Here is a 26,996-nt window from a genome sequence, read left to right on the forward strand (position 1 = left end):
GGTCCAACGCAAGACCAGGACCAAACACAGGACCGGGGATCAGAACCATCAGGGTCCAACGCAAGACCAGGACCAAACACAGGACCGGGGATCAGAACCATCAGGGTCCAATGCAAGACCAGGACCAAACACAGGACCGGGGATCAGAACCATCAGGGTCCAACGCAAGACCAGGACCAAACACAGGACCGGGGATCAGAACCATCAGGGTCCAACGCAAGACCAGGACCAAACACAGGATCGGAGATCAGATCCATCAGGGTCCAACACAAGACCAGGGCCAAACATTTTGACGTTTGCAACATGCCATGGACCCAGACAAAGAACAGCACACTCAGCTTTGAAATTAACTCTTCCCAATTTCTTACAAATAACTTTTTTTAAACAATTGAATTCATCTTTTTTTAAAGATTGAATCAATATTTTCCTGAAAACATTAGACAAAACCTTGACAGTACTGCTTGAAAACAAATCCAAACTGCTGAAAGGACATACTTTTCAAGACTCAAGATTCAGAAACACAGACAGCGGATTTTTCTACTTCAACGGCACAGAGCAGGTACTTCAGTTAATGCTGGGACATTTTTTCCACCCTTTTGCTAGCCAATCACAGAGCTCCTCCAGAGAGCCACCGAGTGTCTGGGCTGGACTTCTCAAACTGCTCATCGCAAGGGCGACGGGGAGAGAATTAAACTTCCTGCGGTCACTCCCGTCTACCGCTTGCTAATCCATTAAGACATCTGCAGTCCTTGGCTGAGCTATTTTAACTGCCAAGGGTCAGAGGAAGGAACTGATAAAACAGAACCACAATGCTCGCCCAGCGTGGCGCTGCGGGTGTTTTTTTTTGCAGTCGGACTGTGATTGAGTGGCCCGCTTCTCGACGCCGGCCCAGGTTATACTCGAGGGCGCGATCTTTCGCCGGTGCGGGCGAGCGTTTCCATGGACGCACCAAGCACCCTCTTCTCCCGTGGAGCCCTCTGGAGGGGCGATATGGGGGGGGGGGGGAACGGGGGGGGACTTTATCCCCGTCCTTTCGGTCAGTCGCTTCTCCTCTGGCCGCTGTCACTAGACGGCTCGACTCTCCCGCCATGCGCCCCAGAAACGGCTCTATTCACCAGGAAAGAAGCCCGTCTAAAACTGGGACAGGGGGAGGGAGAATAGCGGAACGACAACAACAACAAAAAAAAACACATTTTCAGACCCATCGGGTGGTACGCCATTTTTGGACGCAAACGGTAATTGGGGCTTCGATGAAATGGATGACACGTTCCTTGTCGATGGAATATGAAAATGGCGGACTAGTCTCAGCCCTTTTTCATAAACAAAGTGCTCAGCCGCGGGTCAGTCGGAACAGGCGCCGAACAGCAAAACGAACACGTGTTCAGCGGCTGAGACCGAACGGCGATTTTCGTGGGCTAGTGCGTTTCCACCCTCGAGAAAGAATGGCCGCAGCCAGCTAACGTGCTAACGTGCTACCGCCGCAGAGCTCCGCAGTCGCTGTCTCGCTGCCAACGCAACTCGTGGCGACAGTCACGGCAGTTTCCCGTGCGGGAGACACGTCCGTAGCTTGGCTTTGCAGATGCAAGCGTCTTTGCTCGAAGTCATAACGATACCATAGCCGTAAATTTAGAACAATGCTGAATTATATATGGGCAACAGAGTGTTATTTCTGTTGTGAATGCAGCGCTCATAAAACCATAAACTTCTTATGAATAATTTATGAATGACACTTAACATTAATTATTCTATAAAATATAAATTCACACACAGAGCTACCATCCTGAGTGTCCACACAGAAATACACACATATAACAGTATTATTCAGATTTTGTTATGTAGCGTATGTGGAAAATATTCGTAGTAATGGAAGCCATTTCTGTGCATTTGTATGCATGTGCATGCTTGGATGTGTAAAACGGGCTGTAATTCCTACACAGGTCACATGATATGGATGTAAATGCTCTCAAATTAAAGCTGACAGTCCGCACTTTTATAGCAAATGTTTTATTTCAAATCAAATGCGCTGGAGTACTAAGACAAAGCAACAAAAACTGTGCCACACATTTAACTGTGTGTGTGTACACATACTGTAGAAATATATGTGTGTGTGTGTGTGCGCGTGTGTGTGTGTGTTTGTGTGCGTGTGTGTGTGCATTTCTGTGATTGTATGTGAGTGCCTGCATATGTGTATGTACAGACAGTGGCCACTTCAGCAGGTGCACCTGCTCATTAACACAAATAGCCTACTCCTCACAACAGGAAATCATGCGGCTGCAGCTCAACATATATAAACCACGCAGACGCGGTGAAGAGCTCTAGTCGTTGTTCGACCAAACGTTGGACTGGACTATCTAAGCATGATCTAAGCGGCTTTGACCGCGATAGGAGTTTTCCGCCAGGCACGGCGGTTCCAGCGGCTCAGAAACCGCCGGCCTCCCGGGACTTCACACGCTGGTCTCACGAGTTCACAGAGAATGGGGCGATAAACAAAAAAACCATCCACCGAGTGGCACTTCTGTGGCTGAAAACGCCTGGCTAATGACAGAGGTCAGAGGAGAGCGGGGCCAGACTCGCTCGAGCAAACAGAAAGGCCGCAAAACGCTGGGATAACAGCGGTTTACAACAGCGAAGTACAGAAGGGCATCGCTGAGCGCATGTGTCAGCTGCAGCAGCAGAAGACCACGCCGGGTTCCTCTCCTGTCTACTAAAAACAGGAAGATGAGACTACAGTAGGCACCCGATCAACAAACCTGGACAACCTCAGAGAGAACAGCGGACAGGATCAGCCCGTGCGGCTGATCACTCCTCACACACTCATCCTATAAAACCTCAGAGAGAACAGCGGACAGGATCAGCCGGTATGGCTGATCACTCCTCACACACTCATCTATGAAACCTCAGAGAGAACAGCGGACAGGATCAGCCGGTATGGCTGATCACTCCTCACACACTCATCTATAAAACCTCAGAGAGAACAGTGGACAGTATCAGCCAGTGCGGCTGATCACTCCTCACACTCATCTACAAAACCCCAGAGAGAATAGCAGACAGGATCAGCCGGTATGGCTGATCACTCCTCACACACTCATCCTATAAAACCTCAGAGAGAACAGCGGACAGGATCAGCCCGTGCGGCTGATCACTCCTCACACACTCATCTACAAAACCCCAGAGAGAACAGCAGCCTGCTGATCGCTCCTCTTCGCTACAGAAGCCCACATCCCTCCTTCACAAGCTGAGAATGTATAATATGCACGGCGGACAAAATTAAACAGGAACTGGCTGCACTCCTGTCTGCACGGTGTCTGGTTCTGGTCCCGCCAACTGGCAGCGTCTTTGCCCTCAACCCTTTAACGGTACCTCCCCGTTCCAACAGAGGTTCTTAGACACACAGTCTGTTCCAACGCACAATACAAGCCCTCGCGTCCAGAAAGGAACAGAGAGAACCCAGCAGACCTTAACATCGCGCCGAGACCACCCCTCGCACGCCACCCCCGACGGCACTCAGATCTGCGACCTCCGACCTCTACGAAGAGCGACGGGGACGGACGGGACGAGCGGCCTCTCCCGAAAGCTCAGCTCCCGCGCATTATTTATGAAGAGCCCCCACCCCCACCCCCCCCCCCGTCGCTAACGCGTTAGCGTCTCCCGGCTCAAAGGTTGCCCTCCGCACCGAAACGCGTATCTGCTCGCGCTCCCAGCAGGACGGAAGGACAAAAGAAGAAAGGGGGGAAAAAGAAAAGAGAAGGCAGGCCGGGTTCCTGGGGTCACTGGCTAGGCAACAAAAAAAAATCCTCAGATTTCAGGCATAACGGGATGACAGGCAGAGGAATGACGGGGGGAAATTAAGGGAATTCACACCCCTGGCCCCGCCCGCCCGCCTGCCAGAGAAGGGGTGGACGCACCCGCATGCCCCAACACTGCGCCCTGCGGTGTTGCAAGCGATTTCGGCAGGGCCCAGGGTGCGGTTATTATTATTATTATTACCATTATTATCATCCTGATTATTTATTCCCCCCCCCCCGCCCCACCGCTACACGAGGAAGCCCCGCCCCCTCCCCGCGCCCCGTTGACCCGCGGCGCCGTCGGCTGCCCTGTCGTTAATCACCCGCTCGTCGCTCGCCGAGGACCTGACCCCGATCAAAAGCGCGGGGTTCGGCGTGCGTGTGGCGGTGTCGTCGCCGTTGGTGACGGCGGCCGTTTTGCTCCGCGCGCGACCGCTAACGACCCCCGCGGCGTGTAACAAACCGCTCGGCGCTCGTCTGCGAACGGGGGGGCGGCGCGGCTAGCTGCGCAGGTCATTAACTTTATGTCGCGGCCGAAAAGGCTCGTTAAAGCGCTTCGGCTTCGCGTCTCGATAAGCGGGACGATGTCGGCCGTAAAGCGGCTGGCGCCGGGGCCGCGTCGGCCATTACGAGAGGCTGGAGCGGCGTCCAGAGCGGCAGCGAGACGGAGAGACTGAGCGCTGGCTTTTTACTCAGGGAGCTAGCAGCACGACTGACACCCGTGCGTGGAATGGGGGTGCTGAAATTACACACATCTGCACTGAAACACGTACATGCGCTTTCAGTGCGACTAACACACACACTCTCACAGTGCTACTGTAACACACACACACACACACACACACACACACACTCTCACAGTGCTACTGTAACACACACACACACACTCTCACGGTGCTACTGTAACACACACACACACACACACTCTCACAGTGCTACTGTAACACACACACACACACACACACATACACACACACTCTCACAGTGCTACTGTAACACACACACACACACACACACATACACACACACTCTCACAGTGCTACTGTAACACACACACACACACACACATACACACACACTCTCACAGTGCTACTGTAACACACACACACACACACACACACACACACTCTCACAGTGCTACTGTAACACACACACACACACACACACACACACACACATACAATCTATGTGCAACTAACACACGAGCGCTCCCAGTGCCACTGTAAAACACACACACTCTCACAGTGCTACTGTTACACACACACACACACACACTCTCACAGTGCTACTGTAACACACAAACTCACTCCCACTGCCACTGTAACACACACACACACACACACGTGGTTCTACTCTAACACACACACACGTGCATTCATAGTATACACACGCATTTTCTCTGTTTGTTCAGCACAAAGGATCGACAGAAGGGTCAACGATGCGATTTCCTTATAAAAATAAATACATTCAATATATTAAAAAATATATTAAAATAATTTATTCTCTCTTCTATGTGACACCGCTGAGGTTTATAATTTAATTTGTTTCATTTCTTTGAATTCTTGGGTTCGAAAGAGCAAAAATATCAAGGTGGTGTCACCATTTGAATATAGACGTAAACCACAAATGTTCTATAAGACTACAAAATAAATTTATAATAATACAACTATTAAATAGTTTGCATATTTTTATATTAGGTTGCTAAAATGACTGAATTCAATAAATCATCTCTATTTATAAAGTATTTGATCACTTGAAAAAAAATGTCAAGTTTCAGGTGTTGTTACTAACAACAAGAATTAATTTAATATTATTAAAATCACATGACAGGATATGATGTCACAGGAGAGAAGCCCTCTGCTGCAGTAGAAAGGCTCGTTAGTCTCGCGTATTGAATAATTACTTTGGGTCACCTCTCCATGTCAAAAAGTATGGCCACCGGTATTTCGTGAGGTTAAATAGATGTAAAAAAAAATGACATTAATAACGTATATCAGCTAAAAAAACACATACAACATGAAACAAATCTTTTGTTGTTCAAAACTTTACATTTTAATGAATTTTTACTGATGAAGCGAGGCGCAATAGCAGTTTCATTGCAAGTGCTTTTACAAATAGCCTAAGTTTAGGCCTAATCGTTAATAGCCAAATAGGCAAGTAAGTTTGTTTAGATTGTAAGAGTACAGTTACTGTCACTACATTTGGTTAACAAGCCGTTTGATTGCATCAGAAATTGCTGTGCGCTACTGAACATTTTTAAATATATGACTCATGAAAATATATTAGTCCATAGATTTGGATTAAATAGCCCCTGTAGTCTTTGTCAAGAGTCCAGGAACAGTAAGTTTGAATATATTGTTCATTCAAAATGTTCATGTTAGGGGCATTATCTCCAAAAGCAAAATGTTGATTGCTTGATCTGTCCCCTTAATGTGGTAAAAAAACCCATTCAATGACAACACGAGTCTTTCAAAAAAACATTAAAAAGTGGAATGCTTTCAACCGCTCTTAAAGGATGTTTAAATTAATTTTTTTTCTTGCATTTACATTAAAATCTAAGTGCATTGCATTTCCTCACAAATGTGAAATTACTGGCTGCTCACTGTCTTCTCTATGAATGGACTGGCCTAGATCCACAGAACCACACGGGTCTACCCACTCTCCTCTATTAATTTACAAAGAGCCATCATAGGAAAGATCCATTCTTCCATGTGCAGTCTACCCAACTGGAATATGAGTCACTTACGAAGCTACTGGCTTTGTTCCAGTAAGTCATTGCTTTTAAAAATTCCTCAAACCGACATAGAACTAGGGAAATTGGCTTTAAATTACTGTGCTATGCACCCAAAAGCTGAAAAGTGTTCTTCAGAATCCACTTGACCTTGGCCTAGTTCTTGGACTTTAAATGTCTTTATATTATAACTGAAGAGTGCACCAGCTTTTAAATCTTGATAAACAACCTGCCTGTCATTGTGATACTGTTTTTTATAATTTTGCATGTCACACCCCTTCCCCCCCCCCTACCCCTTGAAAAAAGGATGTCAGTCTCAATCAGGGATTGTTCTACGTGGAGAAGTCTTTTGCGTGCACCAAAGCAAGATTTTAAAGTGACAAAGAGGTGGGTAGGGGGGAGTTTGGGAAGGGGAAAAAATGTTCAAACTACATTTATTTGAAAAAACCCCGCTCAATGGGGCTTCAAAAATATTTTTCAAATGAATCTGAATGCGATTCTTTTTAAATCAGACTCAGCTCTAACCTGAGCTTCATACAATGCCTAGCTGCACACTGTTCCACGGCACTAACGCTAAACAAAGTCAGGGAACAACGATTCATTTTTATTTAATATGTATCGGGTCATACCCTGTGTAATTCAACGGAATGTCATGTCGAGGAACCCACCCTGGTTAATTGCTGGTTAGACATTTAAATATTTCCCTTCCCAATACAAATTCACAAGGAATTTTCATTTACGACTACAATCAACTCTTCAAGTTTCTTGCCAGTTTGTTTTCCCCCGTGAGAATTTATAGTTGACGAAAAAAAAGACATCGCTGTCAGGTTACTTAATGGAAAAGTACCAAAAAGTACCAGTAGATATTTGTTTAATCAGTGGAAAATACAAAGTAAATTTATATAAAATAGTAAAATATGTAAACAAGCTATACGCTGAAAATGACATTCCTCTGAACTAAAAAATAATAATAAAAATTATTTAAATTAAAAAAACCTATTTTCCCAGAAACAAAACTGCATGAATATATGAACTATTATACACAATACAATTTTAGAAAAACAACAAACAACAAATAATAGCTATGACTTAAAGCATGTTATCAATCCCAATATACTGCCGTCGATTATGATGTCCTGCATCCCTCTGAACAGGACCAGATAAGACTACAGGTCACATACTTGGGAGCTCCTGGCTGCAGCAAAGCATTCTGGGTAAGGCAGTGACTGAATGGCACCAGCTGAGTGAAGTGTGTGCAGGCCAGATAAAGGCCTTTCCACGCCCCCGGCTCGCCCACTGTGGACGGCAGAGCTGCAGAGCCCCGCCCACCCACCCTCCCCCCAACCTAACCCCCTCCCCCACAGGTCTGGTCCACAGTGCTGAGAGATGGGACTCCCGGGTCAGCCGACTGCGATTAGACTGACAGCGCCGGACGGAAGAGCTGGAGACTGTGGGAGCTCTGGCCCTGCTAATTAATGCTGACGTGCCACGGCTCCTCCAAGGTCAAAGGTCACTCCGCAATCACCGACACGTGCAGGTAACGTCTGGGAAAGGCTCCCGGAGCACCCCGCCCCCCAAAAGCAGTCGCATTCTCCTGCCCACACCACCCCCATCCCGCCTCTGCCCCCCCAATCTCTCCAATCCCCCCATCCTCTCCAACTCCTCCCCCCTCTGCACCATGAAAAATTGGGAGGTGAAGCTGAAACAGCCTCTGATGTGCGGTTTTTTTTCCTGCTTCTGCAGCTTCTACATCATTCAGTGACTGAATGATACAGGGAATGCACACACACACAGACACACACACACACACACACACCCAGACACACACACACACACACAACGATAATTAACCCATAGCCAGCAGTACACCCCACACACTGCACCATTTAAGTCATAAAGAAAAAATAAAGGGAATAGTTCTTCAAGGTGAACTTAGCGGATGAACTCAAATTGCTGATTTTTTTTTTTCTCCATCGCAAAGTATTCTTTAGCACAAAGCATTTTTAGCATAGTAGCCTACTTAACACTGGCCTGTGGGGTGTCTGGGGGGGTAGCAAAGGTTAAACCCTTTCGGAGAAGAAGCCCTTTTCAAACGGGCCTTGGGCATTGTTCTCTCTCCCCTTTAAGAACCGGTCAGCCCGCTCCTCTCCGATTTCCAGTGAACACGAGATCTCAGCACATCAGACGAACTTCACCGAGGTGCCTCAATGGAACAGTATTCTGGGGGCAAGTAAATGAAATTAAATAGACCCGCTTTTTTTTTAAACTTTTTTTTTTAGCAAGAACACCAACAGTGACAAGCCAGCAGCTCATCACCTTAAACACAATGAAAGAGGAGCTGAACAAGACACCGCTGCTACTCCACTGGCAACTACCACCCCCTAGAGGCCGAGCACTCTTACTGCAGGAGCCAGAGAGAGAGAGATAGAGATAGAGATGGAGATAGACAGAGAGAGAGCGAAAGAAAGAAAGAAAGAAAGAGAGAGAGAGAGAGAGAGAGAGACCACTATTTTTAAGGGGTGGTTCTCAGGACAACCGTCTCTTGCCGCTATGATCCGCAGACCACCCGTCTCTCTGACAGGGACAGCGACAAAGCTCTGGCCTTGAACTCTCTCGACCAATGAGCTCAACTCCCAACCCCAACCCCAACCCCAACCCGAAAGGCCAATCAAAAACCAGCCAAAAATCACAACCTTATATCAAGTTAGCCAATGGTCTTATCAAGAGCATATTACAGTACAGGAGAAACAGAGGTGCGCTCGCCCGACTAATATGAACATTAACGCCCGACCTGGCTAACGACGTTCCCACACTGGCAATGTAATATCTGTGGAGTGCTAACGCTAACCGCGAACCGAACGGCTAAATTATAATACAAACCACCTTCAGTACAAACCCGAAGAAGAGAAACGTAAACACATACAAATATATAAAACAGTGGTAACCGACCCGTTTCCTGGAGATCTACCGTTTTTAATTTCAACCATAACCCAGCACTCCTCATTCAACAGCAGGAGATCTTGTAGTGCTGCTTATCAGTAGAATCGGGTGTTCCAAATCGCAGTTGAAATGAAAACCTGAAGGACGGTAGACCTACAGGAACGCGGCTGGGTCACCACCGATCGACAGCAATCGTACCGCAAACCGAACTGGCACAAAAAGGACGGAGTGTAGCACAGTGGGTAAGGAACTGGGCTTGTAACCGAAAGGTCGCAGGTTCGATTCCCGGGTAAGGACACTGCCGTTGTACCCTTGAGCAAGGTACTTAACCTGCATTGCTTCAGTATATATCCAGCTGTATAAATGGATGCAGTGTAAATGCTGTTTAAAAGTAAGTCGCTCTGGATAAGAGCGTCTGCTAAATGCCTGTAATGTTATGTAATGTAAAAAAGGCGGGAGTGTTCGGGGGGATGGGGGAGACATCTGAAGAGACGGGTCTTCGTTCTGCCCTAACGAAAACATTCACGCCGCGAGGCCATCGTCAACGCGCGCACGAGAGGAACAGGGCGTGGGGTTCGCTCGCTTTTCCGACCGTGACATCATTAAAAGCCCGGTCGCATCATTAAGAGAGACTCTTACCTTCTTGAATCCAGGCTTCGGTAATGATCAGCAAGGTTAAAAAAAGCATCCCCCCCCCCTGCAGTACATAGCGTGCGGGTGAGTGATGGTACTTTTCAGAAAGGCCGGAAAAAAAAAACGAACTACCCAAAAAAAAAACAGATGCCCCGTATATTCTCTTTTTCCTCTTTAGAAATCGGAGCGCGGGGAAGCGTCCCAAATTAAGGGTGAATTTTCGGGAGAGTTCACGGCCGGGGAAAGAGGACAGAGCCTCTTGCTCAGTCACCCCATACGGAGAGAGCAGCAACAAATCCATCATTCCTAATTCAGCTCGCTCCTCGCAGGCAAAATGCATTCCATTTGGGCCGGTTTTTTTTTTCCCCTCTGTCCCCGCTCTCCTTTTCCTCTTTCTCTCTCTCTCTCTCTCTCTGCCTGCAGGCTCCATACAGTCTGTACTAACTCAGGCTTGCTAAATCCATCTGTATCAGTGACCTGCAGACCGGGGGGGGGGGGGAGGGGCACCTCGTCTCCCATGTACCCCGCACGGTGGATCTCAGCACTGGGGTCAGCCCCCCCCATCCGGTGCTAGATGTGGAGTCGATGGCACTGATTATTTTCACAGTACTGGAAAGTTATCAGAGATCTCCACTGCACAGTAAGGGTCAGTTATCAGAGATCTCCACTGCACAGTAAGGGGTCAGTTATCAGAGATCTCCACTGCACAGTAAGGGTCAGTTATCAGAGATCTCCACTGCACAGTAAGGGTCAGTTATCAGAGATCTCCACTGCACAGTAAGGGTCAGTTATCAGAGATCTCCACTGCACAGTAAGGGTCAGTTATCAGAGATCTCCACTGCACAGTAAGGGTCAGTTTCCACAGATCTCCACTGCACAGTAAGGGTCAGTTTCCACAGATCTTCACTGTGCAGTAAGGGGTCAGTTATCAGAGATCTCCACTGCACAGTAAGGGTCAGTTTCCACAGATCTCCACTGCGCAGTAAGGGTCAGTTATCAGAGATCTCCACTGCACAGTAAGGGTCAGTTATCAGAGATCTCCACTGCACAGTAAGGGTCAGTTATCAGAGATCTCCACTGCACAGTAAGGGTCAGTTATCAGAGATCTCCACTGCGCAGTAAGGGTCAGTTAACAGAGATCTCCACTGTGCAGTAAGGGTCAGTTTCCACAGATATCCACTGTGCAGTAGGGGTCAGCACTGCACCCATGGCTTGCCCTGCAGACCAGCTGAACATGCAGCGACATTTTCCTTCTGCAGTATAACAGAACAAGGCCCCTTTCCACGATCTACGGCGGTGCCCGACGGGCCCTTCACCCAGCGTGAACTCGGCAGTCACGTGACCCGGCCGGCCTCAAGAGATTAAGGGAAGCACGCGGTCGCCCGCCCGGCCCAGCCCCCCGTGGCCCGAATCCCCAATCGCATCGCATCGCATCGCAGGCAGCGGTGCCGCCGCGGGGTCGGGGGTCAAACAAAGAAACCCCGGAGACATCGTTCCCAAAACAAACAAACCCGCCGAGCGCGGCGTTACCGGAAACATCTCTCCAACGGGTGGGGGGAGGGCAAGTCAAGGTCAAATTCTGCTCCGTCCGTGTAATCCAAACACGCCAGAGCTGTTGAGTTAACAGTGTCGGGCGAGGCCACAGAGCTGTGGGGGAATAAAAAAAACAAACCTTCGCCTCCAGTGCCGAATCCCTCTGTGCGCCAGCGACGCAGACGGACAGACGCGCCACCGGGACAGGCCTTACGGACAGCGCTGTACGCGCGCACAGGGGGCGAGCGTCACACCCCCTCGGGCCGGCTCGAATACGGCTGCGGAGAGCACACGGCTAGCGCGCGAAAGCTAACAGACTACAGCGCTCCCGACAGACGGGGGCGGGCCGGGTCATTACGGAGCGCTGCTCGCTGCTTGGAGGGAGTAGCCGTGGCGACCTCCGAGTGCATTTTTAGTAAGGGGGGGGGGGAGGGGGGGTAGCCTGCTGTCTGACCTCGGTCTCCGCGGTGAACACCGTGAGGTCAGGCCAGTGACTGCTCCTCGGCCCTCAACAAAAGGGGCAGGATGTTTTCGGAAACAAAGGCCACTTCCTGAAAGACAGGCTGGGAAATTGCCCAGGTGGTGACAGAGGGCTCGAGAAAAAAAAACACTGCTGGCTGCCCACCAGCTCTACTAAGAAGGCCTGCTCCCTATGTAAACCCCTCTATGTAAAAACCCCCTGTATAAAACTAAGAACTGATTCCTATGTAATCCCCCTATACCGAAGGCCTGTCACCTATGTAAAACCGCCCCTACGTAAAATTAAGACCCATCCCCTAACTGAACACCCCTATATAAAATGAAGATCTGTCTCCTATGTAAAACCCCCATATAAAATGAAGATGGGTCCCCTATGTAAATCCCTCTATGTAAAATGAAAAGGGCTTCTAGGAGTGACTGAAATCGTCCCCTTTCTACCCTCTGTTTGCAATATGAAACTCATTCCGCAATCACCAGGAGCAACCGGTGTCATTTGTGCTGCCGGATGACCTTTTGGTTTAAAAAAAAGAAAAAAAAAAAAAAAAGAAACGAAAATGACAAAATCTGCATTTTCGTGGGTGGAAGCGGAAAGGGGGGGGGGGTATGATTGGCAGTCAAATGAATTCACCACCGAAACTAATAACTTAACGCACTCGCCTGTGTCTCCAGGAGTAGCCGCGGGCCCTCCTTCGCCGGCTTTTGTGTGCCGGCTATAATTAGCCCGGTGAGGGGAGGACAGGTTCCAGGGCTTTTGGGGAGTGTGGGGACGTGAGGGAGGGGGGGTGGGGACATGGGGGGGGGTGTCTGTCCTTTGGCGGAACCCGCGAGGCTCGGGGAATGCCATTGTGACGGGGGGGGGGGGCAGAGGAGAGAGAGAGAGAGAGAGAGAGAGAGCGGTCACACAATGGCCTAATCCCTCCCGGGACCAGCGACCGCTCGGTCCGGCCTTCAACTCCCCGCCACACGCTTCCTGCCCTCCGCTCTGCCACGCCATGGCCTCGAGCGGGGGGGGTGGCACGTTACCACCCAATACGTCTTTCAAATACTTTAACGCCACAGCTGCTCGCAAAACGTTCCAGCAAGCCTGGCAGATCAAAGAAGAATTTTAAAATACCAAAGCGCACAATCGCACAAAAGAACAAATTTGTTCTGACAACTGGTTAAAAAAATGTTTCTTTTAAAAAAAAAAAATCATCAATCCACAGGTATTTTACCCATGTCTTACGGATAATTAAAGAATTTACGATACTTAGTTGATCCAGGTTTTCATACAGATTCCATAAACCCCTGCTAACAACGAAAACATACTAACGCACCCCAAAGTGGTTTGCGGTATGTCGTGCTGGTTGTTCCTCCAGTGCTACTTCTAAAATGTAAATAACGCTACCTTGACAGGGTCTCCAATGAGGTGACATCAGGCCAGAGGCAGTGATATACGGAAGGACCAAAACACCACAGCCTGCTGCTGTGACAAGCACAGTTTGAACGCTTCTCTCCTTTCAACCGACCCGCACTGCCTTCAAAGAAAAGAAAGAGAATTTCAACTTTTGAAACTTTGGAAGACCATTGCTGTAGCTTCGCTTCTAATCGTGCACCACGTGTTCTTTTTTAAATTTTTTATAATCGATTACGGGGGTGAAATCCACAACGCGCCGCCATATTTACCGCCGATCTGGTGCGCCGCCGGCACCCCGCCGGCCCGCGAGCGGGAGAATACGGCTGGCCTGGCGGCGCCGGCGAACTGAAACCCGCTCGGATACAGCGGGCGGGGGGGGGAGAGGCGACTCGCTCACACTGAGCGCGCCCGGCCGCCCTAATCTAATTAATTACTCGTTAGCGTGCTTGACTGCGACTTCCGCGGGAGCGCGGCGCGGTCTCCGGTGCGCTACGCGGTCACGTGACGGTTTCGCAGAGCCGCCGGGCCCTTCTCGCGGCTCCCGGCGCCGCCGCTACCGCACCCCTGCTGAAGCTCCGTCCGCACCCCGTCGCTCCGACCCGAAACATGTCTGCATTCCGCGAATGTCTGCGTCCCTCGCACGCTCCGCTGTTCGACCGTTTGTTTTCCTTTCCTTTAGGGGGGGGGGGGGCAAGCAATATCTGTTCTGAACCTGAATTCTGCTTATTCCTGTTGCTATGGCGACGTGCATTTCCCAAGGATCTTGCTCCGATTAGCCTGTAAATGACTTTGGAAAAAAAAAAAAAAAAAAATCACCTGCAAAATTTCTTCGGTCGTTAATTTATTAAAAGCGGATGTTTTAATGGCTCTACGGGGTCAAACGTGAATGAGGCGGTCCACAACGACAACAACCGCCGCTCGCAAACAACACCCTCTTTCAGCGCGGTGAAAATATGCAGATTCGCCAATTAACCAGCCCCACGCACTGAAATGCTAACACGAACAATCGAAGAGAGACCTGGCCGGTTCCATTCCGGTAGGGCCCGGTCTACAGGTTTTCACTGTGTCACAAGCTACACTGGCCAAATTAGCCAATTAGCTGAATTCACTTATGCTGGTTTAACCGTACATTAGGCTAAACCACAATAAGATGTCGGGACACGGGAACAGTTTTCGGCTGTCGTGCATGGACTAATCAAGAAATGAACGTAAAACATCAAATGATAAATGATTGGGCCAATTAGGCTAAATAATTAAGAACATAAGTTGGAATGAAATCCAGAAACACTACATTACATTACAGCCATGTTAGCACCACTAGCCATGGATTACACAACTTCTTTAACAAAGGCATTTACATTGCAATCCACTTAGTATATACAGCTGATATATATTTTGAGTAAAATGCTAGGTTAAGCTTCACTTAGATGTAATGAGTAACAAGCTACAAGAGTCTAACCTGGGAATTGAACCTGCGACCTTTAGGTTACAAGACCAGCTCCTTACCCACTACACTACACCGCGGCCCAGAGACAGATACGGCCCTCCTTGCCCACTCCTGATAAAAGGCATATGTGGTCCCCAGCAGAGGGGACAGAGCAGCCAGAGCAGTACTGTGACTCAGGGGTCAGGGGTCAAGCGGTCTTAAGCACCACACAAGTGCTCAGGCTGGGACAATCTCTACACTGTGCAGAACCCAGCCCACCCACCTGACCCCCCCCCCCCCCCAAGGGCCAAATCAGGACGCTGGGACTTGACGACATCACAATCCCCTGGACTCAGGCTATAAGCCACAGACAGGCGCCGATCCCTGCAGTGGGAGGAGCCAGGCTGACATGCGCCAGAGCCCTCTGGGGACACGCAATGGGTCGGCGGCAGGGCCGTTGTCCCCGGCAACGAGTCTGCGGCGAGGCGAGGCCACGAGGGCGTCAACTTACTTTTTTCCCCCCAAATATTCAAATCAATAAATGCTCAAATCAAGTGCAGCCCCGTAACTAAATTTTTAAAAAACCACTTAAGAGAAGGAAAGAAAACTAGCCAAAAAACGAATTTCCACTGAAAGTCGCTTTCTTTTCCGTCATATTTACCCCTCTTTCCAGGCCTGCCGCATGTATTGTGACCAGACGTTGCGGTACAATTAATACAATTTTACATGCGTCTCCATGACAACTGTAATAGCTCCAATGTAAACTGAAGGCTCGTCCCTATAAAAAAAATGACAATATTAAGACTCGTTGAGACATTTCTTTGAAATACGAGCACACATTGAAACAGGAGCTGAACCTACACGTATCAAAGACAGACAGAAAACTGCCAAGTTTGTTCTGCCAAGATATAAGCTTGCTCATCTGTGAGCAACTGCAGTGATTTTTCTTAAAAAAACAACACATTCAGACGAAATGAACTTAACCCATTTGATTGCAGATCTCTAATATGGGCAACTGCTAGGAAATTTTGGCAAGACACCTAACCATGCTCTGGCGAATGAACTTGTAAAGCGCTTGGATGTTAATGCAGCCCATTTACCTTTCATCCTGTATCTATGCGTGCCTGTCTTTGAAGGCTCTGTGTGTGCACCGTAACTGTCAGGCGTTAGCAACGCTTTTAGCCGACGCGGTAACGACAGGCTAGCTGTGCGCTCTTCCAGACCTGCTCCTGAGCGCGGTCTGCTTCTCAACCGTCTGTCAGGCCATATGTCAGGCAGCGGACTCGGCTCGCGCCGCCTGACGGGGCAGACTGTCCTCCTTACACACGCGAAATAATTCATTAAGTTCAAATTCATTGCGAACGCTTGTTGGGGTGGGGAGCAGGGTTGTAGAGCAGTTCTGCGTCTTACGTTCACGCAGGGGCCACACGGACAGTCGCTGCTCCGCAAGCAACCGTTACGTCTTCCTAACGATCGAAGGGCCATAAATAATTTCCTATGCGAGTTGTATAGTGAGTATTGCGTTGAATGTGTTTGGTGGAGGGTGTGGTTGAGTCAGTGAGGGAGGTTTGGTGAGGAGCCTGGAGTGCATGTGTCTTTGTTTGGGAGGGAAGTTGGCAGTCGTGTCGACGGCAGCACACGTTCTGTGTGGTTTGGGTAGATGCATGTGTGTATGTGTGTGTGGGAGTGTGTGGTGTGCGTGTGTATGTGTGGGGGTTGTGTGTGTGAGTGTGTGTGTGAGTGCATGTGGATGTGTGTGTGTGTGTGTGTGTGGGGGGTGCGTGTGTGTGAGTGTGGGGTGTGTGTATGTGTGTGAGTGCATGTGTATGTGTGTGTCAGACAGATGTCTGCACCATGGCCAGACCCGGCCGGCCCACCCAGACAGCCCAGGGGAAGGCGAGAGCCAGCGCGGGACAGCCGGGCCGGGCCGGGGTGAGAGAGGGCCCGGCCCCGTCCCTGTCCCTGGGGCCCGGGTGTCACAACACACATTTAACAGCTTTCAGGGTAATGGGTCTCTGGAGTTTCCCTTCCTCTCTGAGCAAAAGGCCTCTCAGATTGCACCCCCCCCCCCACCCCCACCCCAGCCCCCCCCCCCCCGACCCCGCTTCCCCCGTTTCCCCTCTTACAGCTTCTCACGTTCGACAGCCCGACGGGACGGCTTCCGAAAAACGCCAGCGAAACCCCCGAGCGAGACCAGTCGCCCAGCCGTGTATCAGCTTCACCAAAAAAACAGTACAGCCGTGACGCAATCGTACGTTTGTAAAAATGAAAGATTGTTCGGCCTGCGGAACAGAGAACAGAGAGAGGCATCCAGCAAGACGCGTGGCGCGGTCAGCAGGGCAGCCGACTCTCAGCCGTACGCCGCCGCCACCCCCCCCCCCCCGCGCGGGGGGAGATGCTGACCGCCATGCCTTCTGTCTCTTACCCTCTCTGCTTTCTACCCATCTCAGTAAAGCAAAAAAATAAATAAAACAAAATAAAAAAAACTAAAAGGGGGGGGTGGGCTGTTCCATAGCCATCTAGCCACTCCGGGTTAATGCACCAAACCCTTACTTAGATCGAAGTAAAAAAAAAAAAGGGGCCAAAGATCGAACGCGTGGCGCGCGACTCACCAAGGCGTCCCGTAAATGCGGAATCCCTTCACGGTCACGTCGGAGTCCTGCAGGTACACACAGTTCGTGAGGAGCGACTGGACGTCGTCAAAGTCCTCGGGTTTCAACTTGGACACCGAGGGAAAGCGGTAGTAATCCTGCTTGACCAGCTCGGCCATGAAGTCCTTGTCGAACGTCAGTTCGTGGTTCCCGGCGATGACCACCTTGAACTCGTACGGTAGGCTGCCTGCGCAAAGGTAGAAAAAAAAAAAAAGAAATGAGTAAAAAAAAATAAACATTTCTTCACAACCACGAACAACAACCATTCATTTTGACTTTGCTGGATGTTCTAAGGTGCTTGAAAGAAATAAAATGGCTACTTGCCTTGAGGCAGGAATGAATGAAAAATACCTCCATTTAAGGGTCACCTCATTACATAAATATTTCATCAGGAGTTGCAGAGAATGCGCGTAGCGGTTGGAGGAAGGCGCCCAACATTTTAAGACGCACATCTGAGAGCTCCAATGACCGACTTTAATATTAGAATATTCTTGAAAAGCAAAACAGAACAAACAAATATTAGAAAACACAGTTTCCTTCGCTCCATAGCTCTGGCTGAACTTCCGGTAAATTCCACGTACATGCAAATGAAGGCTCACTGCAGTGAGACCTGCCTTCGTCCACACCGAAAAGGGCGGGAAAATTAGTAACTCTGGTCCGTAATTTCACGTGTGGCTCTTGTGATTTCCTTCACAAATATTGAAAAGAAGAAATTCAACTCCTCATTTCAACTCCAAAAATTCCCTTGTTGCTTAACAAAGAGATCCTGACTGAGTTAGCTGGTTAGCGGCGCTACGCTCAGTCTGAAGAGATCCTGACTGAGTTAGCCGGTTAGCGGCGGTAGGCTCAGTCTGAAGAGATCCTGACTGAGTTAGCCGGTTAGCGGCGCTACGCTCAGTCTGAAGAGATCCTGACTGAGTAGCGTTAGCGGCCTACGCTCAGTCTGAAGAATCTGACTGAGTAGCCGTTAGCGGCGCTACGCTCAGTCTGAAGAGATCCTGACTGAGTAGCTGGTTGCGCGTCGCCAGTCTGAGAGATCCTGACTGAGTTAGCCGGTTAGCGGCGGTACGCTCAGTCTGAAGAGATCCTGACTGAGTTAGCCGGTTAGCGGCGCTACGCTCAGTCTGAAGAGATCCTGACTGAGTTAGCCGGTTAGCGGCGCTACGCTCAGTCTGGAGAGATTCAATTTATTTGCGTCACCGTGAAACAAAGGTAGCGAACCGAACAGTGAAGCTTAGGTTTGGGTCATTTCCCAAACCTGAAGCATGACCCAAAATGAAATAATTTGCTATCGTGCTACACACCGCAGCTGGGTTCAGTTAGCCTCTCTCGATTAGGGATCTCAGACTCCAGTCCTGGAGGGCCACAATCCGCTGGTTTGTGCGATTTCCTATCAAACAGCAGCCAATGGCCTTGGAAATGTGTGTAGCATCTTTAGCCAATCAATGACTTAAATTAGATTATTATCACTGAGTTGAGCTGGACTCATCTGAGTCGCGACAAAACTTGTAGGATTAAACTAAGGGAATAAAAAAAGAAAACGGAAAACCTGAATTAAATCATCTGAAAGTTTTGCAGGCTCAGCAAAGCAAAAGGGTCTCATAATGGCTCACACCCCCCCCCCCACCCCCACCCCCCACCCCCCACAAGCACTCAGACTGAATTAGGGGAACTTCCTGAGTCCCCTGCCTGGCTGCCCGAAAGCCAGTCGCAGGCTTTACGTATCGCACAGGCGTTTTTTTTTCCCCCCACGACTCTCCAATAAATAATAAATGGGATCTGGAATGTCGGGGGGTGGGGGGCAAGAGAAGCCACGGCAACAGAAGGGATTAAAATCACAGGTGAAGGCCCTGCTTGACCCCCCCCTCCCCCCGCCCCCACGCCAAACAAAGAGCAATAAAAGCGGGAGCGGTACCTAAATACCGAGGAACATCCATTAAAGCCGCGGCTCCGCTCGGCCATTTTTCAATTTCTCGTTTGACCTTTCCTCTCCCTTTCCAGAGAGGGGGGCCCTTTGTCCCGGCAGCCTCTTATCACAGGGCCTCGGTAGCCCTTTATACAGCAGAGATTGAGTACTCAACCCCCCCCCCAACCAGCCCAACCCCACCACCAAACCCCCCCTCCACCTCCACCTGCATTGTACAGTGCAAGTAGGATTTTAAAAAATTGCTGCTGCAGAATTTGGCCAGAGGAAATAAAAGATTCCACAGGCTGAGCCACGTTTTTAATGGGTATAGAGGGGGGGCACCTTCTCAGGGACACAATGAAAGGATTTAAAACTACTGTATGACGCGTCCCTTTCCCGAAATTCTCGTAGCTGTCAATCACGGGCCCGCGACTGATTTTTCCCAGAAACCACCGCGCCCTGCCGCACCCTCGCTGACCGGCCGTCCCTCCATGTCGGAAGGCTCGCTCGTCGGCACCCGTTTACCGACAAATCGCTCCTACGCATCACACCTCCCCGCCTCCCAAATCTCCTGCGTCACTCCCGGAACTCCCACAACCACGGATCGACTCCTTTTTTTACCGCTCTGGCCGTTCCCCAAAAAACCCGCAACGGCCCATTGGTCGTAATTCCAAACCCACTCTCGGCTGCCCGTTACCGGAAAGCCCTGCAATCGACTCTCGGACTCCCCCCCCAATCTCGGCACGCCCGTATTCTCCTTCAAAAGACTTTCGGAGACACGTCTACCGATCACTGCGCTTGCTAGCTCACCCGTCCCTCTGTAACTGCTCATTGCCCGTCTTTTTCTGTGTGTTCTGACTCGTGCGATTTTTTGTGTGTCGCTGGTTCGTTTTCAGTCCAGAAAATGTAGTACTCTGGCACTTTAGCTTTTTTAGGCAATTTTGTATTTGTTGTAGGACACACGCTATTTTGGCCAGATCAGTGCTATAAATGAGAATTTGTTCTCAATCACGTAACCTGGTTAAATAAAGGTTCATATTTTTAACAATCACAAAAAGGTGCAGGCTACAGAAATTCCCCCCAAAAAAGTTATTGTGTTATCTGGTGTGTATGAAAAAATATCTGCTAGACACCAGCTCACTGCATATTGCCAGCGGCCTGTTCAGGCCAACAAGACACGGATTCAGTGAACATTACCTCCCATGTAATCCTATCTGACTGACTGAAAAAATGTACGCGCTTACTGCCCATGTCCCGACGCGTATGAATTTAAAGGAAAAAGCAGAAGGACAAAGATGACAGCCAACTGGCCATCTCACAGCTACACTTGTGACAGGGCTACAGGTTTGCGTCTGACAAACACTAGCCTACATCACACCCACACCACTTTCACGCACAATGTCCGCAATGTGTTCCGATTAAACTCATATCAGTTCATATCAAATTTCCGTTAAAATAAAAAAAAAAACCATATTCAATTTGGATGGCGCGGTGATGCCAACCGCGGTGAGACTAAGGGCATTTTAATGGGCGTACGCGCGGGCATCCAGTAACGAGGGGGTAACCATCTGGACAATAGGCAGCATTCAAACGTCGCTGGTCTAACAGAGAGAAAACGCTCGCTAATCTCATCGAGGCTTCGCCGCGGTGTCGGGTTTTTCGCCGATCCTCTTACGCGGTTCGGCCCGACGCGGCGAAGAAGAGGGGGATGGGGGGGCGGCGGCGATACCCCGCGACTTTAAATCGGAGAGAGCAATGCGGCGGCGCCGTCATAATCCGCGGCCTAACCCGATAAGGAGAAGCCGTCTCTCAATTTTTTAAATCCTCCGGCCTGCCCTGACCGCATCACGTGTCCCATTTACATGGGGCTTCCCCCCCCCGACGCGCCAAACCGGATCACGGGCCCGAAATTGGCTTACGCCGCACCGGAGCGTGCGGCAGAACCGCCGGGGAACGCAATTACCGCCCGGCCAAGTCTATTTCCCCCCTGGCTCCGGGGAGTTCCCCCGCCATTTTATCCGCCGTCGAAATGCATTTACGGACAGCTTCGATACGGACTTCATTTTCTTCCCGTAAACATCCGTGGAAGGGAAAAAGAATTTTTTAAAATTAATTCTAAAAATAAATAAATAAATGAATAAAAACTCCCGTCACCAAAACGGTCGTTGATTTTTTTTTTTGGACGCCGACCTATTTCTACTCCTCCAAGAAAATAAATGACAGCTTGCTCTGGTTCCATGGTCTAGTGGAGTTCAACTGACCCTTCAAGGCGTGAGGTCACAAATACGTGATTAGAATGTTCTTAACTGAACATTCTAATGATGATGTAACGATCACTGCTGGTAACTTAAAGCAATGGAGTTCTAGAACACTGACTTAGAATTTTTGCAGGGGAAAAAAACCTACACAGGGTTTTTCGATTCCCCACACACCGATTGGATCAGAAGAGCACAGCAGAACACACACTCAACTCCAACTGATTTTCTAACATTTCAATGCTGGACAAAAAGATCACTTAACAACAGATTGCTCACAATCAACATAATTAAATGAACTGAAAAGGATATTGTGCAGAATAAAATGTTCCATTGTTTTTCAAGGTTTGGCAAAAATTGCACAGACACATCATTCAAACACTTAAAACTTACAAGTACGGTATAATATTTCATACACACGACAGGAAAAAAAGAGAATAAAATGACAGAAAAAATACTGGCTACAATGCCAACTTTGGAACAAAAAGAACTTGGTGGAACATTTTAGTTTGAACACCTGAGGTTTTATGCCAGTATGTATGTCTTTACGTTTCAAATAAGACTGAGCAAAACTTACATCATGGTTTTTAATTTGACGTAGAGAACTGATGATTGTTCTTCAAAAGAAATAGTTTTGGTGGGAAAAACCCTAAAACTAAAAACACAAAAATCATCTGGGTGAATTGGAAACATACACTAAAAAGAAAATAACGAGAAAAAAAACCAAAAAAAAAAAAAAAAAAACCCTGAATGTTACCGATATCTAGAATGCCAATGTTAACATTTGCTATCGACAGTCTAATCATAAACTGGATATCGAGTACAAAACAAACCAAAATGTTTGTCCTACACTATAACTATAAACATCTTTAAATCTTAAAATTTAAGTATTTCGTTGTTTTTATTTTGTCAAGAGTTCTATTGGCACTGGCCAAACTCAATTCAGTGTACTGTGAGCATTTGAAATTTACAACCGGTTTTTACAAAGTCTAAAGAAATCATATTTTCTAAATGCAACTTCAACAGGTCAAATATCTAAAAGAAGAAAAACAGAGTCTGATCGAATTTCTCAGAGAGACAATTTTCTTTCCGGAAACTTGGTGCAGGTCAAATTGGCCTACTTCACTTTCAGCTGAATAGGCCTATTAACATATTCAGAGAATAAAAATGCAGCGAACCATATGAAACCAAAAAAGTTTTTTATGCATAAAGTACTTTTTCAGCTGAACGCACACAATTTAAATTCTTTTTAATCTCTGCTAATATTCATCAAGCGCGAGTTACTTCTGTCCGCGTGTGTTTTTGAACAAGAACCTTTCCGTTAAGTTCGGCTACTGCCAATCTCATAATGTAGGGCAAGAAACCGCAGACGCGGTTTTCCTCTGCAGATGAATTTAGCTTCAAAGTGAGCCTTGGAACTACAAAGTCCAGTCTAACGGACATAGCTGTCATAATAAAGGGCAAAGAACGAAGCAAAAAGCTGCTACTGGGCCATCACTCCAAACAGGTCTCATGAAGAAACATTTGGCTGATAGGCCTGCACTTTGTGGGGAAAAAAAAGAGCAGAAACAAAACACAATGAAGAGATGCTCTGGCTGTTATGCAAAGGTATGCAATGCAAAAAAAAAAGAAGCCGCCAAATACCTGTATACTGTGTACCTGTACAGGTGTATACTGAACCTGTATACACACGGGTGCTATTAAGCCTGCTTGACGTTCAACATTCAGCATAGAATGTTGATTGTGAACGAAACTGAGTTCAACGTTCCACAAATAATTGATGTTTTTCGAAAAAGGGGGGTCGGTTTGGAATCAGCTACGACGGTGGCGAGGGCATCTTTTCTCTCCGAAGCTTACTACAGGCCCGCTAAAGAGGCTTCACCGATATTTAGCCGGAGGACGAATATGACAGTACCTCTCCAACAACAACAGGTAAAAAAAAAAAAAAAACATTCCATGCAGGTTGGAAACCCAGATAGACTCATCGACATATTCGATGAAGAAGTATCCTCTATTTTAATGCGTCTCTTTTTTTCTTTTTCTCTTTTTTTTATCTAACGAGTAATCAATTCATCCTTTATTAGTGTTTATTAGTGAATCTCCGCTGTTTCTATCAGTCCCTGCCGCCTGGGCCAGTCCTCCCGCTCCGGGTTACTTTCAGTGCTCCGGACAGTAGCCAACCAAAATAACGCAGCCGATCCCTCTCAAAGCCAGAGAGGACAGAATCCAGGTCAGGAGGCTCGGGGGAAAAAACGGCAGCAAAACGGCTTCGAGCGCGAAAAAAGCTAACACGAGAGCAATTTTTTAAATTTCTTTTCGAATATCAGACCCGACAGCTGCCGAATAACGTGGGAGCGGATCCTGGCCCCTGTCAGAAACAGGAGGATGAGAAATCCCATCTGGGATTTCTGTCACTTTGTAGCTTTACACAGCAAAACTTAACTCGGATTTACTGAATCCCCATTCGCGTTCAGTCCACCGTCTTCGCTGGCTTTGTTACTATACACCACGCTGTATATTTCACTCTAAATCCCCCCCGCCCCCCCTTTTTTTTCATGACACTTGTTACATGTTGCCCCATCCCAGCACTTCTTGGTAATTTGTATTTGTCCTAATACTGTAGCTTATTCTTCTGCCTAGTTGGCTTTGCAGAGGTTAGGTCTGAATAGAGTTCACTGTGTGAACTAAACTGTGTTCTTGGCTAGAAATAGCTGTACAAAATAAGTACTGTACCTTACTGAACCTGTGTTTAGCAGTTGTCTACGACCATGAAATGCACTTTTTGTACGTCGCTTTGGATAAAAGCGTCTGCCAAATAAATGTAATGTAATGTTAACTTCCACGATGAGTGACTGCGTGTGGCTCCACATTCAGGCATTTGCCATTGACATGCATAAGCACATCATGTGAATTCCACTGGGAAACTGCGTTTCTATGGCTTACGTTATTTTAATTAAGCTGTGAAACTGCATGGTATTTACACTGCTTATAGGAGTTTAATTGCTCTATGAAAATACATGGCGTTTACATGGCTTAGGTTAGTTTATTATAATCGTGAAGCTGCACAGCGTTTACATGCCTTACAGTCGTTCATTACACTGAGAAACTGCATAGTATTTATTCAACATACTGTATATTAATTTATTAGCAGGGGTAGGAGCACATACACCCAACACTTTTTTAGGACAATCGCATTTATAACATTCATTTTGGAACAAACTAGTCAGACGGGCATTTCGGCTGGATGCATCTGGAACGATAACGCGTCATTTCTGATTTGTGAGCCAGCGCCAGAAAGCCAGAATTCTGCTGACCTTCAAAAGCGATCGCTGCTCGTTTTCATTCATTCCACTTAATCAAGCGGCGAATTAATAGCTCGTACCGATCAGCTGCCAATCATCTTAATCAGTTTCACCCGGCGGGATCGTTCCCTTGCATGTCGCAAAAACTGCGCCGCGTTCGCACACGCTCAGATTATTGCCTCTCTGAGCCTGCAATAAGGGAAGCTTTACAACGTGAAGACCGATTAGCCAGCGCAGGTTATGCGGGTTATAAGTTTATGGGGGGGAAAAAACACTCATTAGCTAAAGTCTTTATTGCATACGGAGCTCAAAATGGCTGAGACACACACTAAAAAGTAGAAAATAGCGGTCGGAATTCACGGTTAGAAGTTAAAGGAATTGTTCGTAATGATTACACCGACTAAATTTAACTTGTTCCGTTGATTAAATTCTCGAACGCGACGTGTAGAAATGGAGCTCGACGGCGGGAAAACGGTTGAGAGAGGAGTCAGCCGCCAACACATAAAGATAATTATTTTCTGAACAACTAAAATGGAAGAAAAACAGGACCGAGACCAACAATTCGTTTTAAAGGAGAGACTTTAGCTTCGTGATTTTGGGTAAAATGGGGAGGTCTGCGGGGGTGAGTGGAACAGGCTGGCAGAGATGACTGACCTCACACAGGAGACAAGAGTGAATGAACCCCCCCCACCAACACTGAACTGCCCAGGACTGAGATACCCTGGCCGGTGATGTCAGAAGAGGCAGAGCCCTCTCATTGGCTGTCAGGGGTGAAGCCTTCCCCGCCCCCGTGCGAGTTCACTCTCTGGCCTGAGGAACATTTCGGAATAATAATAATGCTCACATTGCGATCGATACCACACACTGCTGGACCTGGAGGAAAAATCAGCCTTGAAATTTCACTCACACACGCGTCTATACACACACTTACTCTCTCTCTTTCCCTTTTCCCACACACTCACACAAATATATACACACACACACACACTTTTGCTCTTGCACACACAAATGCGTGTGCACACTATCATGCATGCACACACACTCTTTCCCTCTTGCACACACTCACACAAATGCACACTCTCTCTCACTTTCTCAATCTCTCTCACACACACGCTCTCTAAATCTCTCTCTCTCACACACGCACAGTATCTCACACGCGCACACACACACACACACAGTATCTCACATGCACACACACACACAGTATCTGACATGCACGCACGCACAAGCACACACACACACACACGCGCGCACAGTATCTCACACGCGCACACACACACACAGTATCTCACATGCACACACACACACACACACACACACAGTATCTCACATGCACACACGCGCACACGCACACACACGCACAGTATCTCACATGCACACATGGGCTATTTCAGCGGTTTTATTAGCGGTTGCTAGCGTATTGACACAAGGGGCGGCAGTCATGTTCAAAGCCCACATAATCTGACCAGCTACACAGAAGAGAGTCAGTCTTCCTGCTCTGTGGTCTGCCAGACAGCGTGAGGAGAAGCTCACACGAAGACCTCCACACCGGCTTTCTCTCTCCAAACTCTGAGCAAGCACCGCACAAGGGCATTTTTCCCCACAAGAGATTTAATTTTTTTTTTCTTCTAAAACTAGTTTAAAAAAAGACTGGGATTTTCCACTTTGGCTGCCATTAATTCACAGTCATGAAACAGTCAGACCACGCAAACATTCGGTAAACATTTTTCAGCGCCGCGGACTGACATCGATCCTCGCTTAACCTGCGCTGCACGAGCGATAACAGAGCGAGAGTTAGAAAGAAAAAAAAACCCCAAATGCGCCCGATTTACAGCACGGGTTCCTAATTTAAACTCGAAGGCCCTCGAACGGCCAATTCGGGTTTCTCCCTCTCGCGTCAGAGGTTAATGTTAGGTCCGCAACGGCGTGGCACCAATCTGCCAGAGCGTTCCTTTATA

At 48.1% G+C, this 26,996-nt stretch overlaps 1 protein-coding gene across 3 annotated transcripts in view; it reads right to left on the reverse strand.

Annotated features, from left to right (window-relative positions):
- mpped2a (metallophosphoesterase domain containing 2a) overlaps positions 1 to 26,996 on the reverse strand; it is a 63,699-nt gene that overhangs the window by 17,457 nt on the left and 19,246 nt on the right. For all 3 annotated transcript variants that reach the window (XM_064312772.1, XM_064312773.1, XM_064312774.1), the window contains exon 4: positions 17,537 to 17,762. In XM_064312772.1, coding sequence (XP_064168842.1) covers positions 17,537 to 17,762 — 226 coding nt within the window. The remainder of the gene's footprint in view (positions 1 to 17,536; positions 17,763 to 26,996) is intronic.

Source organism: Anguilla rostrata, chromosome 16 (genome assembly GCF_018555375.3).
Source record: "Anguilla rostrata isolate EN2019 chromosome 16, ASM1855537v3, whole genome shotgun sequence".
Classification (NCBI taxonomy): domain Eukaryota; kingdom Metazoa; phylum Chordata; class Actinopteri; order Anguilliformes; family Anguillidae; genus Anguilla; species Anguilla rostrata.